This window comes from Limanda limanda, chromosome 7 (genome assembly GCF_963576545.1).
Source record: "Limanda limanda chromosome 7, fLimLim1.1, whole genome shotgun sequence".
Lineage (NCBI taxonomy): Eukaryota > Metazoa > Chordata > Actinopteri > Pleuronectiformes > Pleuronectidae > Limanda > Limanda limanda.
Window position 1 is genome coordinate 1,742,488 of NC_083642.1, and position 17,607 is coordinate 1,760,094.

General features: G+C 43.6%; 1 protein-coding gene across 1 annotated transcript in view; it reads left to right on the forward strand.

Annotated features, from left to right (window-relative positions):
- Positions 1-17,607, forward strand: part of acap3a (ArfGAP with coiled-coil, ankyrin repeat and PH domains 3a) — a 43,189-nt gene that overhangs the window by 10,961 nt on the left and 14,621 nt on the right. The window contains exons 5-11 of the mRNA XM_061074054.1: positions 5,604-5,662; positions 6,005-6,188; positions 7,500-7,544; positions 7,675-7,770; positions 8,227-8,301; positions 11,112-11,123; positions 17,260-17,372. Of these exons, the coding sequence (XP_060930037.1) occupies positions 5,604-5,662; positions 6,005-6,188; positions 7,500-7,544; positions 7,675-7,770; positions 8,227-8,301; positions 11,112-11,123; positions 17,260-17,372 (584 nt within the window). The remainder of the gene's footprint in view (positions 1-5,603; positions 5,663-6,004; positions 6,189-7,499; positions 7,545-7,674; positions 7,771-8,226; positions 8,302-11,111; positions 11,124-17,259; positions 17,373-17,607) is intronic.

A 17,607-nucleotide genomic window follows, 5' to 3' on the forward strand; every position in this document is an offset into this window, starting at 1 on the left:
ACAAATGTGTGTATTGTCGAGACGATTGTAGCGTCTGGGCCGTCCCCTCCCTCGGCTTCCTGCTCGCTCTGCTGCCAGGATGTGAGCACACAACAGAACAAACAGGGTCTGTTTGTATGAACATCAAACTCCGGCCGAGTGCAGCTCCTTCTCTCTTCAGGCCAGAGACCTTTTACTTTTCAATCTGCGTTTCCTTGCATCAGCAGAATCAGGCCAACGTTCTTTAACAGTCTCTCTGTTTAATTCAAGCATGAAACTCCAAATGAACACTCCATAAATAATTGACTTGTGTTTGACTCTCGGAGCATCCATTAGAAATGAGTCGAGACTGACACACAGATGAGGAGAGAGAGAGACTCGCTGGTGAGCTGCCAGATCTTAATGCACCAACACAGTAAAGGATTATATAGGGGCCGGGGGGGATTTACAGCAGGTGGACGCGGAGAGAACATGATACGAGCGGAGGAATTTAGGTTGAGATCACATGAATTTTAAATAGAGCTGGTGTCCTCGTGCAGTGTGGGCCGTACATACTGAATGAGTGAGTGAATTCCTACGGGAGATGCCAGTGTCTCTGAGTTATATTTGGAAACCAAAACTGGAAAAACAAAGAAAGCCACAAGAGGAAAGGATTTTCTGTTTATGGTCTGCAGCTGCAGTTGTTGTCGTTCCTACAGAACAGCAGCATTCTTTGTTTAAAATGGAAAAATTAATATGAAATTGTGTCTTTTAAATGGGGCAGAAGTGGCCTGACAGAGAAACTGGTCCTTGGAGAAACGCTCATATATGTAAAAGAACAGTTTATTGTTATTAAGCACGCATTGAATTCTGGATTATCTCCTTAGATTATCTGGAAAGGGCTGTATGTGTAAACGCAAAAGTACAAATCAATCATATTACACACATATGCAGCCGGAGATTCTGGGCTGCAGAGATGTGTTCCTTGAATCTCGTCTTGTACGTGTTCGGCTAATTTTTTCATCTGGAGATACTTGATGATCTTTGATAATCTTCTGCTTTATTCTCACATAAAATAAGTCTTTAAAGAAGTGCAATTAAAAAGCTGCTTTCAAAGAAAAGAAGAGGAAGGTGAGCGGTAGGGATCAGTAGTACCTGCTCCAGTTGAGGCTCTCTCCGCATTTCCTTTCAAAACATGTCAGCGGGAAAAAGATTAGTCAACAGCCAAAACTGCTCAGCTGGTCAGAGAGCCCAACGGAATGAACAACACAGGATAAGAACATGAAGACAACAGTGTTCCAACAAAACCCTTTAAAATGAAATAAAAAAATCCCTAATAATTACTAATATTAGCACTTTTCCCGATCATTCTTAACTACGGTTGTGAAAAAGAGTTTTCAGCTCTGTAAATTTCTATTGTTTTTCATCAGTATCTCTGCTTTTAGGACCCTCTCTGGAGTTTTAGCTTGTGGCCTTCTCACTTACAGCCCGTCCAGGATGATTTCAGGAGATTATCCGGACTTCAGTTCTTGTCTGATAGAAGTTTATCCAGAGGGTTTTCCTGCCAGCCGCCTTGTAAAACCTCTGGAGAATTAGGTTGGGTGTTGTGCAACTTAAATCAAGTGTTGTCAAGTAAACAAGTGCACCTCTGTGATGCTTTATGAGCGAGTGGCGTCAGGAGAGCTGCTGTGAGACTCCCTCACTCCGGGTGAAGTGCAGCCTGCAGCATTCCTGAGCTGATCTGTGGCAGGATTTTGTCGGATTAGGCCGCGATACTGAACGATGACAAATACAAATATTTGATGCAACAGTGAATCAGACTCTATAAACAAAGCTGCTGCAGGAGACGGGCTGAACAAACCACCTGTGACGGTTTTAGTAACTTTAAACACGAAGGATTAAACTCGTCTTCTTCTCTGACAGCGTCTCTGTGATTGCATCGACCGGGCTGAAGATAATTGCTTGATTGATCTCATTAAACCCGTCCGTGTCCCAGCATGCCGCTGCATGAGGGGGGGAATTAACAAGGCGGTATAGTCGGGACAGTAGTCCATTGTGATGCCTGTTGAAGCCGTCTCATTCCTCAGCTGTGACGTCAGCCTCGGTGAAGATGTGCCAGCTTTTTCCTTTTCCCTCTGACAACATAGAGTTTCCTTTGTTTCATCTCAGACCCGCTCGTTGACCCGTCTGTCAGAAGAGAGAGTAAATGTTATGATTATGTTCATAATGAAATGAATGTCTGGAGCCTCATTAAAGCTTCGAGCAAACCGATGACATGAGCAAGACAACGAGTTTATTTACTCCGGCTCTAACTTTCCAACATTCATGTAGTAATTTGTGAATCAGAGCCTGGACGTATCTTTTCCTCTCTTTCTGCAGATCTTTAAGTTTGGGAGCAGGATTTATTGATTTCGGACACTTGTACTCGAATAGCTCCTGCTTGTGCTCAAACCCGATTATATGATTTGTTAATGCTAGTTGATGTAACTGCTAGTTGACTTTGCCATAGTATTTTATTGACGAATTGTTTTATACCTTGTATTACTGTGTATATATATATGCGTATTTATTTCATTCCTATTTATTCAATGTATTAACTTTTAATGTATCAACTTTTTTATTGTACCCTCGGCACCATTGAAAATGAGGGTCTTATCCCTCAATGTGTCTTCCGAGGCTTAAATAAATATTCAATCAATCAATCACTTGCACAGATTTACTCTCCAGCTTCAGCTCTTCTCTTGTTCTTCTCCTCCGCTGGTCGAGGTCGATCAAACCAGTTCTATCCTGGTTTTCCGGCAGGAAGCATCAAAGTGTGCCAACTGTAAATCCTCTTCCACGTCTTGTAATATTTCCTGAATCAGACAAATAAGAATAAATCAAATATGATGTAATATTTGTTACATAGCCGACCTAGTTCTTGTTCTTCCAGTCAGTGGCTCTTCACTCAGAGAAGCAGGACGTCTGTGTTCGGATTCCATTTGGCTAAATCTTTTTTTTAACGTTTCCAGAAGAGAATGCCTGAGGTCCCACTTCCATCCGACTGGTTTTCATGTGTTCATGTCGATCTGTGTTGCATTAAAGACACTTCTCATGTGACCATTACGTTTCCTACCAAGACTGTGACACTGAGGCCCAGTAAAAAATCTGCTGAATGCTTCGACTTTCCCATGAAACGCTGGAAAAGGTTTTCAAACATTTAGAGGAATCCATGATTTACATCAGTTCCTGTGCACGGCTACGTTAAGTGCACGACCCCCGAGTGTAGTGTGTGTGCTGCTGTTGGGGATTGTTGTGCAACTCTGACTTATACTGTGTGGCTCCAGTTTCATGCTGGTGGAACATTCTCTTTCTATCTCATCTCAGATCTTTCAATTCTGTTGTTATAGCACATTTTGATATAAGATTTATGTTATATTGTCGCTGGTGGTAACTTACTTTACTACTAAGTGCTTCTACCCTGTGTAAGTAACGTTCACAAGCTCCAGGCCTTTTCTGTAGGTGTTTATAAAGTATTGAAACTCAGACCGAAGATCTCGTCTCTTTTGCACCAGCGCTCATTGGACCCGAATTCAAATTCCCTCAAGAGACTTTTGCTGTTTGGCTGCCACTTTAGTCGCGATCATCCACCGATCGTCCCCGGAGCGCTGCGTACCAGTCGCTAATTAAAACACAACAACCCCTCAGGCGCAGTGTATATCTTTAGGCGGTGCATTGTTCACCCCGCCTTCCTCTCCTGGAGTTCTCATCGCTCAGGGACGACTCGTGAAACCTCGAACCCGATGGAAGTTGGGTGTCAGCTCGCCACAGAGCAGCTCAGGAATGCTGCAGGCTGCACTTCGCCCCACAGGCAGGAAGTCAGGCCGCCGCTCGCTCACAAACAATCACCGAGGTGCACTTGTTTACTTGACAACATTTGCTGAGCGTCCACCTCAGCGCCTTCTGCAGGACGCCCGACCTGATCTCCCTCCCGGGTGTAAACGGCTCCTGCACACCGCTGGCCTGCTGATCCTGATCAGCTTCTCACTTGCACTTCCCTGAGAGCTGGTTAAGCTCTGTCCTGGGGAAACAGGTTGACCACACGTGCACGATGAGTCACTGGTGATTCAGTCAAACGAGGGCGCTCAACATGACACTTTGCATGAAGCCATTAAAAGCAGCCTCTGGTTCCTCGGCCTGCCATCGGTGTCGGAGGAATTCCTTTGTTCGTTAATTAGAAACAGAGAAGTGGATGCTTCCTGATGAGCGTCTCTGTTCTTCCACTTTCACACATATTTAGACCCAGTGGGTTTATAGAGCAGTAAAAAACCAGGCCTCAACTCTCGATCAAAACAAACACGTCTCTGGCAGGAATGCATTAAAACTGACCGCTTCCCTGTGAGTCACATTTATATCCTCGAGTCAAATTAGAGTCGTCTATATTTATTCCTTCCGCTGCCTCCGTGCACCGGCTGCAACAATAGAGAAGTGGCTCCCTCCTCATCATCAGCGCCTGTTAAAACCCCCATAAGCCCATTTACAGAGCCCTGAGATCTCCTCATCCACAAACACACAGTTCTAGATCCAGTTATTCTGGCGGGACTCAAACCTTCGGACCTGTCTAACCGCTGCTCAGCTGTGGTGACAGGACACAGGCCGCTGCACCACGACATGTCAGGGAGGGTTTGCACCGCTGGATTCAGACTCTGCAGTGTCACATCGAACCAGAATCCCTCCCTCTCTCTCCTGCCTCTCTGCCTCAGTGACCTAGTTAACGGCGGCAGCAATCAGACGATGTGCCTGGTGTGAAAGGAGAGGAGGAGGGATCTGTGGATGTAACTGAAGGCGGCGTGTTGGTGCGTTCGAGCGGGTGTGTTCCAATCTGAGAGACATTCCTCCCTCCATTCATTCCAACAGGCGTTGAGGGAGGATTTTTTTTTTTGCATCATTTGAATGCAGCAAAAAAGTTGTGTTGCGTCGCCCCCTGTTGGTCATAAATACATGTAGGTGGTTTGAATACAAGACAAACTGTCGTCTCTCAAACAATATTACATTGGTTGTATTAAAATTTAGCTAATCTGGTTCATTATAGATCCATGTGCTACTGGGTTGATTTAGCTCTTTGCTAGTGGGTTGTAATTTTTGTGTTAAAACTGTCTTTTGTATATGATTCAATTATTATATTACACATATAGAGGGAGAAGGATTCAATATTAAAAGGGTTTTTAACAGAATGCATCTTTAACATTTTGAGTTTGTGTCAATAATACAACCATAATATGAAACCAGTGGTTTTTCACTCTTGGGAACTGGGTGAAGTTTCCCCAGTTTGGAATTGATGCTACTTTGACACAAGTTGGTTTATGAATTGTGATTATTATCCTTTGTGAAGATGGGAGTTATCAATTTATAATTTTGATGTGGATCTGGATCAGTGGGTTGATCCTGGATTTTATTTTCACTTTCTTCAACATTGTAACTCATGGATCTTGATGAAATCAGGCATATTTAAGGGACTGATGTTTATGAGTTTGTGTAGTTTGTTGCAGATCCAGATAAAAATAGTGAAATATTTGCATAATAACAAATTAATTATTCATCTATCTGATCCATTCATTCTGACCTGGTTTCTTGTTGTGTTCTAACAGAAGTTTCTTGTGTTTCAGATTCTGTTCGATCAAGCTCAGCGTTCCGTGAAGCAGCAGCTGCACAACTTTGTGAAAGAGTGAGTGAACCCACAATCCTTCAGTTTTGTATCCGTGCAGAAATTCACTTGTATGAAAAATTCAACACAGGTAGAAAGTCCATGACCTTTCAAGAGCAGACGCACCCCCGTTGCCCCTGAAAACCTTTTTGGTGTTTTTAAATATTAAACAAGGTGCAGCCTGGATATTTTGTAAGAGTCGTATCATGAATGATCCAGAAGTAGGTCACAGCTCGTCTAACCTCACACTGACCTTACGACCTCCGGAAATATCCAAACTCTGTTATTCCCTGTGTACATCTCCTGAATTCAGCCTTTCATCCGTTGACTGAGCTCAACCGTTTCCTCTCTTGTGTCTGTCAGGGACGTCCGGAAGTTCAAGGACACCAAGAAGCACTTTGACCGGGTGCGTGAGGACATGGAGATAGCGCAGGTGAAGAACGCTCAGGCGCCGAGGAACAAGCCTCACGAGGTGGAGGAAGCCACCAGCACGCTCAGCATCACCCGCAGGTGCTTCCGACATCTGGCTCTGGACTACGTGCTACAGGTCAGAGAAGGGACTCAGATACATGTGACCCAGTACAGGTACAAGGTTTCTTACATGTTTTATTCATGGACCCAAATTAACTGTAGAGTCTGTAGTGACCAGAGTCTCTAGCAGGTGTAAGTGTCGTAGAGTTCGATTGGGCCACAAGTTTTTGTCCGAACTCGACCGAACCCCGAAAGAAAATTTCTGAGCCCGACCTAAACCCTGAACCTGAGCTGAATCCAAATATCATTTCCAAATGAGGTCCCTTGACAGACTTGGGCCTCCAATAATACAAATAATCTTCCTCAAAGTCCAAAAGGAATGGACTATATATATATTCATGATCATTTTGTCATCTGTCCTGGTTTCTTTATGCCTAAATCAGCAGTTGACGGTTTAAATCTGATTGTTAATAGGATCTTATACAATACAACACAACTTTATTTATCCCAAAGGCAAATTGGTTCAGGGAAATCATAAGAGCAGCAACAAACAATAAAAGATACAAACATTCATCCTCTAAAATGATAACACCATGAAAAAGTCATTGGAAATAAATGAATGAATAAATCAGATAGTTCACTTGTCATATCTGCATTTAAGTGTAAGTAGGAACAAGAGGATGTTTACTCTGAAGTGGTGTGAGAGGGAAGTGTATAACGTACAGGTGATATCACAGCCTGATATCACCTGTACAGTTGAGAAGTCACACTTCCCATCAGCCTGCAGCCACGTCTGTGTTCCACCTCGTGTCTGAGCAACACTTTCTACGTTCAACTGCTCCGTGGGTTTATTTTGCCCGTGAGTTGTAACCCGCCCCCCCGCCGCCCGAGGGGACAAAGAGACGGATTCTGTGCGATCGCTGCGACGGCCGAGTCCTGTTTCCATTCTGGACTCTGTCTGCTGGCAGCCGTCTCCCTCTCTCTCTCTCCCTCTCTCTCTCTCTCTCTCTCTCCCTCTCCATCTCCCTCTCTCTCGCTCGCTCGCAGACGTCCGACCCTTTTGAGTCTCAGCCGGATGCGTCTCAAAGCGTAAGAAAAGGTCAAAGCTGTGAGGAGATGTGCAGTGTGCACCAGTGACCTCTCAAATGTAGCTCAAAAATGTCATTTAGGTTTTTGCATCGGTTCAGATATACAAAGCACATGCATTAATTCAGGGGACGATGATGTGAAGTGTAAAAGAAAGCACAGAAAGGTCACCTGAAGGCCAGTGGGTTAAGTTTGTTCATTCACATCAGAGTGAATGTGGCACGAATAACAAAAAACTGTCAACTACACTGATCGGTTCTCAGATGTTTCATTCAGCAACACGTTCTTTCCTCCTCTGCAGATTAACGTCCTCCAGGCGAAGAAGAAGTTTGAGATCCTGGACGCGGTGAGTCCTCTTCTCCCTCCAGCGACTCCTGCATCTTTTACATTTTACACCAAACTCTAAAAACACGTAGAGAAGTCGTCCGTGTGTTTTTATAAAGATGATTTAAAATATAAACCTCTGTCCCACACAGATGCTGTCGTTCATGCACGCCCAGTACTCGCTGTTCCACCAGGGCTACAACCTGCTGGATGAGATCGACCCCTACATGAAGAAACTGGCGGCTGAGGTGAAGAGGGGCCACTTCATCTCTCCATCATACCCCCCCACCCACCCCCCCAAACCTCCCACCCCCCCGGGCTCATTGTCTCAACTGGAATTAGTTTCATCGATCTTACGGCCGAGGGACGGTTACACAACTTGTCCGTTCGATTTCCGCTTCGTGATTGAAACATTGCGGTGGATTGAATTTCGGATCTATTTTATTCATATACACTATTCCTCTCTGCATGCCCCCCCCCCCCCACCCCATCGTGAATCACAACAAAGGCTCCGCTGGTCACGTGTTATTTGACTTGTTTGGTGATGCAGGATGAATCAATGCTTCCTCCAGCCCCCGACCCGACTCTCAGTCTGTGTTTGAAACCGTCCAGCCGAGTGTTTTTATGACGACTCCTCTGCAGAATGAAGAAGTTTCACATCAACCTGTTCCTGTTTGTGTTTCTCTGTGTGATCGGCCTCTCAGTTGGATCAGCTGGTGATCGACTCGGCCATGGAGAAGAGGGAAATGGAGCATAAGCACGCCACCATCCAGCAGAGGGTGAGTTCCTGTTTCTGATCACATCAACCAAATAGAAATTGTAAACGATGCACATGCAGGATATCTGCAGGTCATGAAAATAACCTTGGACTTAGGGCAGTAGGGGTTTTCACACCTTAAGTTCTGAGGTTCTAGACCCAACAAGGTTTGTCTGTAGATAAAACTTTAGAAGAAGTCTGAGAACTTTCTGGAATCATTTGCAATTTATTAATCAATCCGTCCACTTTCTGCTGCTTATCCGGGTTCAGGTCACGTTCATTGATTCAATTTTAGGAATCATTGTTATTGACAACTGGAAATGTGATATAATTATAAATAAAGATACACGATTCAGACCCAAAAAAACATGACAACAATAATAATAAATAAAATAAATAAATTTCACCACTTTCTAACTTTCTGCAAATTTTGGTAAGAATTTGAGCATGTTAAAGCCCTCAAAAAGCCAATTCATTTGCCTGAATAATAATAATAAATGATTAAAAATAAATGTGTCAGACAGTTTTTATCTCCATCTTGTTGTGATGACACTCATCTCAATTTGACGTTGATCCGATGAAAACCCTGGTACAAGTACATCAAAGTAAAAATGTGGAATATGGCCAAAATGGCCACTAAATGCAAGATAGCAGGCTTCCTGTTGTGTTTTTCAAATTGCACCTAAAGACTTTTTTGTTTGTCTGGTCATGATACACCTGTATATCGATTTTTGTGGAGACCGGTCAATGTGAACACGTTCCAGGGGTCTCGGGGGGGGCACCGTTGAGCCATTTTGCGACGCCCATTGAAAATTCCTTCAGAATACGTAAATTTTCACCACTTTCTAACTTTCTGCAAATTTTGGTAAGAAGTTGAGCATGTTAAAGCCCTCAAAAAGCCAATTCATTTGCCTGAATAATAATAATAATAATAATAAGAATAATCCTTACAATAACAATAGGGACCTCCCTGACCTTTGATCAGTGCTCGGGCCCTAATGATCATTGATTTTACTGGTTTTCCATTGCACTCTTAATACTTAAAGTTTTAAATTTCAACCCTGCAGAAACCCTGTCATGGCCCAAGTATGAGTGGCTGCACGGTGGCTTTCTGTACATGAAGGATTCATTAGATCATCTGTTTATTTAATCCGTGTTTGGTTTCCTTAGAGACGGGAGAGTTTATCTTGTCAACACTTACTTGACACAAATTACAGATCCTGGATTCAACAGTTAAAACACTGTCGGGTTTGTTCTTCTCCGGTTTTTTCTTATTAGTAAGAATTTAGGTATTTGGGGATGGGCTGAAACGATGCTACACCCTGAAACAATCCTCCCTCTGTCTGTGTGGCTGGCAAGTTGAAGCTACCAGGGTGTGAAGGTGCTCTCATCACCCCCCCGAGATCCAGTCTGCCACTTGGCCCAGTGCGTCTGTTGTGACTGGGGTGGGGGGGGGGTGGGGGGGGATTAGACCTGGGCAGCTGGGAAGTGTTTGATTAATCTCCCCTAACAAAGTCCAGGCATCGATTTAAGAACCAAATCAGGTGGAATTAAGTGTTTTAATCCCACTGTTGTCTGCGGTGCGTTTCCTGGTGAAGAAGCAAAATCTGTTAGTCCGTTTAAAATGCTGATCTCACGTTTTGTTGAGGATCTGAAATCGCGGATCGAAGTGATATTTGAATTAGGGCTGGGCAAGTTAACTCGTTTTAATCGAGTTAGCTCAAGTGATGAGTTAACTCGATTGTTTATCCGCCAATTATTTTCTATTTTCCTGTTCTGCAGAAGTCAGCAACAGACTTTCACAAAATAAAAGCCTGACTTTCACAATAAAACAGTAAATAATCAATCCTGAGTGAATGTGAGATAAAATAATTAATCGAGTTAACTCATCACTTGAGTTAACTCGATTAAAACGAGTTAACTTGCCCAGCCCTACTTTGAATCAAACTGACTCTGATTCCCAGGTTACTCGTCCGGCGCCACCATGAGGTTCTTGAGATTTGATCACAAGTCTGTATGATATCAATTTGAGGAAAGACGGGTTTTATTCGCAATGTCAAGGAGAAGAACTACACTACCCACAATCCTCAGGTGTCAGGTCTCTGATTGGTGATGCTTTCCGTAACCATGGAAATGTTGACGACAGCCAAATGGTTTCAGCTTCAACGTTAAGAGCAACTTTGATTTCTCTCTCTATCCTGCTGCTGAGATTATAAGAGGAAAAGAAAGGGATCATTCTCAATGGTTTATGGGATGCGTAGTTTCCATCACTAGTATGTTATCCATAAATGTAGTTCTCTCCCTCCATCTGGCATCGCCTTCTTTAATAATTCACAAACCAAACGTGTGACCAGTGGGCGTGTTGCTCCTCGGCGCCTCAGGATCAGAGACCATCTGTCAGGCGGTGGTCAGCGCTCTGCTGCAGGCGCCGAGGTCTGTGCCGCGGCCCCCCCCGGCTCAGGGGGCCGGGTCGCACGTGGGCCCGGGCATTGATCTGTTTCCCCCCCGAGCTGTCGGAGGCTGAGCTGCGTGCTCCCTCCATCGCAGAGGGAGAGAGAGAGAAGGAGTAGAGGAACAAGGTCACAGGTTGAAGATGCCTCCTGGAAACGTGCATGAAACTTGAGAAGGTGGGAGATGTTCTTCTGGTTTCTGAGTTGTGATGAGCAGCTTCATCATCACTGGAGGACCTGAAGAGAGGATCATCAGAGGAGCATTCAACCTGACAGATTATTGTGTTCATGTAACCCAGATCTGCTTCTGGAGATCTTCTAACGCTGAGTTCTCTCCTCTTCTCTCTGCATGTTGCCTCCATCTCCTCCATCTCCTCCTCAGACCCTCATGCAGGTGAGTTCTCCTCCGTTTGTTTTTTCCGTGTGAATTTCCATGATGCACTTGAAGCAGCTCTGGTGTTGTGCAGTGGGGGGGGCGGCGCCCTTTGAAGTTTCCCTCAGCTGTCGCCTTGACTCCGCCGAGCCGAAATGCTTCGTGAATCATTTATGCGGAACAATTAAAACCCTGAGCGTAGCTGGAATGACCCGTAGAGAAAGCGTCTGTTACATCAGAACTGTGACGGCTCCTGAAATAGAAAAAGGTTGTAGACGCTGATGCGGCTCCTGAGTGAAAATAGGTCAAGTCGACTGTTTCCTGTTTTACTCTGAAAATCTGTGTGTGCTTATACCAAAAAACTGTCAAATTTCAATTTACAGATTTGGATATTATGGAGTCAACAATTTCCAATACTGATATAGAAAACATTGGCATAGTTTCTGAAGATGCTGTTTTCAAACCTACACGACAAAGAAATGCAACTGAGGCTTCATATTTTACAGTTTATAACTATAAAATGTATGATAAATTACATCAAATACAAAGGAAAAACAAATACAACCAAATATATAGAACTGGAATAAAGAAAATAAACATAGATCCCCATCTTTTCAGCTTTGTAAACATCTAGAAAATAAATACAAGGATGAGAAAAGAAAATATAAGATTTAATGTGTAACCAATTTTCAATAAAATGTCTACATTATCCAAAATGTTTCCGACAAACCCGGTAACGTGACTTTCTGGTCGCTAGTGATTAGGGTTGCAAAATTCCGGGAATATTCAAAGTTGGAAACTTTCCACGGGAATTAACGGGAATATACGGGAATTAACAGGAATAAACTGGAAATGTTGTGGGTAATTTATACTAACTGTATTTACCTTGTCATATACAGACATAAATATAAACATTTTGTTTTGTCATAGGCTGATTTGAGTCCTGAGGAAACTTTGGGCATTTGACTATATGCTTCTGCATCATCGTGTCATTCTTAACATAGGTCTTTGCACAGTATTTGCAAATGTACACAGCCTTTCCTTCTACATTGGATGGGGTGAAATGTCTCCACACATGAGAGAGTGCACGTGGCATTGTTCTGTAGAATAAGATGAGAAAAAAGTTTGTAAAAAAACACTAATGCAATGCCAGAGATATAAATAGTTAGCCAAACAATTGGATTTGACTGTAAACATATTTTACAATTGATGGATAAATGAATGGAAATAGTCTAGATGAACAGATGAACAATCCTCAATCAGCATGCTAATATATTTTCCCAGTAATATCATTGAAACTTACCTGACTAGTCCTGCACTCTACAGCAGGCCTCAATAGCCCTGCTGTAGAGTGAAGCATGCTGGGAGTTATCTGTGCATGTGATGGAAGAATGCATAGTGGAGGCTTGAAACTCAACGTTCCACACATCTTTAAAATATAGTTTTGAATGAAGTTTTTATTGCTCAGCGTTTAATTTGCGTATTTTTTTTTTTTTTTTTCAAAATTCCCAAAATTCCCGAGCTAAAGTTCCCATGGAAAGTTTCCGGAAATTTACCGGAAATTTACCGGAAACTTTCCACCCCTTTGCAACCCTACTAGTGATGGAATCCTTTATTTGTCGCCGTTGCTAAGTAACATGAGTGAAACGTTTCCATGTGACCTCACTGGTGAACAGGACTTGAGTCGTGTCACTGGTGGTGAAGACAACAACTCCCATGATCCCTCACTGCTTCACAAAGTCGTTGCTCTTGGTCGTTTCTTATTGTCGTTGTCATTTGTTATTGTTTTAAATGAGCGCCCCCTAGTGGCCCTGATCCTGTCTGTGAAAGACTGAAATCATCAGATTCTAAACCAGTTGAGATCCACTCCGGCCTCTGAATGTTCCTCTCCTCCCCTTTGCTCTTTTCCTCCTCGCCCCTCGGAGCATGTGCAATAAGCCTTGAGTAAACTTACACAGGGACAAAGGAGCGGCCGCTGCTCAGTACAAGCTGAACCAGGGCGAGCAGCGAGCGAGTTAAAGTGCTCCACCTGTGGACGCTCGCCATCGCTGGCGGGCGGCGCCGAGCAGCGAGCGCATCTAACTGCCAGAGCCATTCATTTTTAACCACAGATTTAATGGAGAAGTCCTGTTGAAGGCAGTCAGCTCCGCCTGCTGCTGCATCTATTTTTACAGCCTAATACTGCAGATACGTGTCGTGATGAAATACTGATGCTTAGTTTGAACTTTATGTACGTCAACAACGCTCTACGTCCAAAATCAAAACTACATGCATGTGGATATTCAGGAGATATAGAGGCAACATGCATACAGTAACGTATCATGTTAATAAATAACGTAAAGCACAGATTTGTTCGAAGGTGAAGCTTCTCCACAAGTTATTTGTCCTCTCTCTGTTTAAATATTCTCATTCTTCAGGGTACGACTCTTCCTCTACAGACGAATCCAGCTCTTTTTTATTCTTTAACATGTGATATATCTGCCCTGGGCCGTCATTAGAAGAATTCATCAGACGAAGGCCAGAGACTGAGACATCAAGTCACTCGTAATTATCGTGTCTGGAGCGCTGGCTTCTTGAATTTTGCATTCCACGCTCATTAGAGGATTCAGTGAAGTTTCTAAAGATTCAGAGAAAGATCGGGTCCAGTGGAAGGTTGTCTAACTGTGAAACCCTCTTAATTACAACATCTATATTTCTTTCTGATGGAATGATGCTCAGATCTGGAGTTTTTAAAAACCTAGTGGACTGATATATTTGGTGCGGATGCAGATTGTTGGGTTTTTGGTGGAGGAACATCTACTCAGACCTTGTGATTCCAGTTTTACTTTAAGCATTAACTTGAGAGAAATTCACAATCTTGCAATGTTAAACAAAGTCCTTAATGGGATCCGCTCCAAAGGTTAATTGATTCTTTCTTGGCACAAACTTCCACCAAGTTTCAAGAAAATCCAACCCAGTAGTTGTTAGTGGTGGGGGAAAAAATCGACTCTGTTCAGTATCGCGATATTTTGCGCCCGCGATTATATCGATACTGTAAAACAAAGTATTGCAATATTTTTTTTTTTTTTTTTTTTTTTTTACAATTATATGTAACAGTCCCTGGCTGGCAAAGCATGACGAGGAGAGTTTCAGAGTTTAAAAGATACCTAGTGTGTATGAGGAAAGGATGTTCTCCACTGCAGGAGATATAGTAACAGACCAGAGGAACTTTAACATCTGAGCATGTTGACCAACTGCTTTTTCTGAACAAAAATGCCAATATTCCCAAATGAATTTAACATTTTGGGTCATGACCTTGCAGGTCTCAATTTGATTGAAGCTCTAGGTTACTCTTATTTATATGATTATTCTCAGGTTTATGTTACTCTAGTATGTCTGCTTGATGTTACTGTATTTAAATAATTGTGAGTTATGTGCTGGGAGCTCAGGGTTCATGTGAGAGGTCTCCTATTCAGAAAATAATTACAAAGGTCCTGTGTCCTGAATGTTCAAGGACAAAGTTTTTACACTTCAGTTAATGTGTAGAAGACAATGTTGTTCACAGAATTAAATGTGACATTTGAAGTGAGTCTTATTTTCCTCATTTTTTGTAATGCCTTTGAATAATATGGGGGACATGAATCGCAATATATCGCAGAATCAAATCGCAATACTTGCAGAATCGCAATACTATTGAATCGTGGCCCAAATATCGCAATACTATTGAATTGTCACATTTTTGCCAATTCCCACCCCTAGTAGTTGTTGTAAAATCCTGCAACAGACAATGAAATCATCACCTGATTGGTGGAGATGGATGGGTTAATGACAGGAGAGAGAGGATTTCATGGCTGGAGGAGTTTCATCCTTCAGGTCAGGTTGTGCTGAGGTCCAGCAGCTGTGTCGTGGATCAGTGAAGTAGAAGCCGAGGCTGAGCAGGTTTGATGAATTCTCTCTGTTTGTCTGATTCTTCCCCCCCGCTGCTCCGCCACAACTTCCTCGTTTGCTGGTAACATTTGGACGTTCGCTGGTTCCAAAAGCTCGATCAATAATTCACCCGCGTTGGGTTTCTGTCCGTGTGACGCGGCTGCATCATTAAAAATAGACGACCTTTGTTGTGTTAGCTGGAGAGATTGCAGAGCGCCGCCCACCCAGCGCTCATCTCGCCGGGCGTCTGTCATGTGCTCCGCTCAGAAACCCACGACTGCAGACCGAGGAAGGTAAGACGGGTTCCTGTGAGTTCTGCCTGACCTGAAGGGGATTGTGTGTGTGTGTGTGTGTGTGAGTGTGAGTTTTGGCGGAGCTGCTGTCGGCCTCGGCTCCAGAGGTCACGTTTTTGTTTGGTGATGTTTGGCTTCCTCCCAGATTGGAACCCCCCCTCCCTCCCCTGTTAGTGGACATGGGGCTGGAACTCCCACTTTCTCCAGAGAGGGAGGTGTGTTCCGGGATCTGCAGCCCAGGCTCTGAAGCATCACAGCTCTCAGTCCGTGGGTCGAGAGCAGCTACAGAACCGGGCTGTTCTTCCTCTTCCTGCCGGGGACGGGTTTGGCAGCTGTATGGTAATTAGGTGTAATCCTGAGGCTGGAGCTGGAGTGGAGGGCTCACATGTCAGTGTGGGAACTACTCACTCGACACAATGTGCTGTGAGAGCTGCAGCCGTCACACAGAGAAGAGCCACATGTCTCCACTCTGAGAGATCTGGTGTTTAGGAGCCGCTATATTCAATTTTTATTAGATTTGAACCTTTTCGTGCTTTTTTCGATGTTGCTGGAACAAACCAAACGTCTGAGGATGAAGATCTTGTGCCGGTGGGACCGCAGCCTGGTGGGTTGATTTGTTTTCATCGGCTGTTTGATGCTGTAGTTCTAGGGTAGTTGTTATTTTTTTAAATCATTTTATCGGATTTTGTCCTTTTTGAAATTCCTGGCTTTCTCTCAATCCCTCTTAGTACTCGTTTCCCTGCAGAGTTTTATTAAAATCAGAATTTAAAAAGAAAATTCTCACGTTTAACACTAGATGTACGAGTATACTTCTCTTCTCTCTTTTCATTCGTATTCAGCTGTCTCTGATTTGTATTGTTGTCTTATTCTAAAGGTGTTTTTAAGCTGGTTATTGTCAGATTTCGTATTCCAACCTGTGGCTTTTGGTATAAATATCATAAATAAGCTCCATGACAGAAACGTGGTGTCTCTTAAACTCTGTTGTTGTCTACGAGCTGGAATTCGACCTTTGCTTGATGTGTATTTAAAGTTTAAACTGTGAAACACAGAGAGGAGTGAGTCGAGCTGTTATTCAGACTGCGAGTTCGATTCTCTCTTATACAACAAGCGTCTGTGAAGTTTTTTTTATTTTGTATATGGGTCGCTGCAGCAGACGCTTTCATGTATTCTGCAGAACAGTGTTTTTTTCATGACTGACACATCTCTGCAGTTAAAGCGTCTGAAGTGATTTTGCCTCGGAGACTGAGTTCGGTCTTTTCTCAGGACCCACATGCTTCAGAAGTTTAAATAAAATTCTGAATATATGTTAACGGAGGACAAACTGCTCCATCTTCCTTTTCCTTTACACGAAGCAGCAAAGAACTGATTTAGAAACTGAGATTTCTAAGTTTGAAAGTCGGATGACCTCGGGCCTGACTCCCTGTGTGGTAGCATCAAAGATATAAAGGTGTCATCAGTGAGCTGCAAGCCACAAGAAGGTCAGGAGCTAATTTCCCATGAATCACTCTGTTTATGTAAGGATTTGCGTCACACTCACATCTGTTGAGTTATGAAATGCCCCCCCCCCCCCCCCCCCCCCCCCGGTGTGTGGTGCCACACAGGAAGATGGCATGCGACTCCACTCTCCTACATGCACAGACTCACACGTGACCGTTTCCACATGGTCGCACACTTCCTGATGACTTGGTTGGTTTATGGACTGTATGTACAGTACGATGCACATCGAACGCCACTGGTATTCCAGGAACAGCACACACACACACACACACAGACACACACACACACACACACACGCAGCAGCCACCTCATTACGGAAAAAGAGGGGTTGAGTTTCCTGTTTGAGGATTTAAAGGTCAGAGCGTCTTCCTGCCGACGGACAGCTGCTCCTCTGACCTGTTTTTGTGCGATGTCCCGGGTTAACGTGGGGGTTGTGCGTCTCTCTTCCTCTCGTGTTTCAGGACTTCTCGTATGACGACTCGAAGGTGGAGTTCAACGTGGATGCTCCGAATGGCGTGGTGATGGAGGGCTACCTGTTCAAGAGGGCCAGCAACGCCTTTAAGACCTGGAACAGGTAACACACAGGGCAACGCTCTCTGTTTGGTTCAGTGAATACAGGGAAGTGAAGTGATAAGAGTGTAGAACTGCAGAAGTTACATACAATGAGTTAATGTTAAAAAATAGATCATTATATGCAAAATATAAGGAACAGAAATTCAAGTTTCAGCAGCAGAACGGTTATTAAACAATTAATGAAGCTAGAAAAGATCAGACTTGCTCTGCGACGTCCTACTGATAACTTCAGCAGG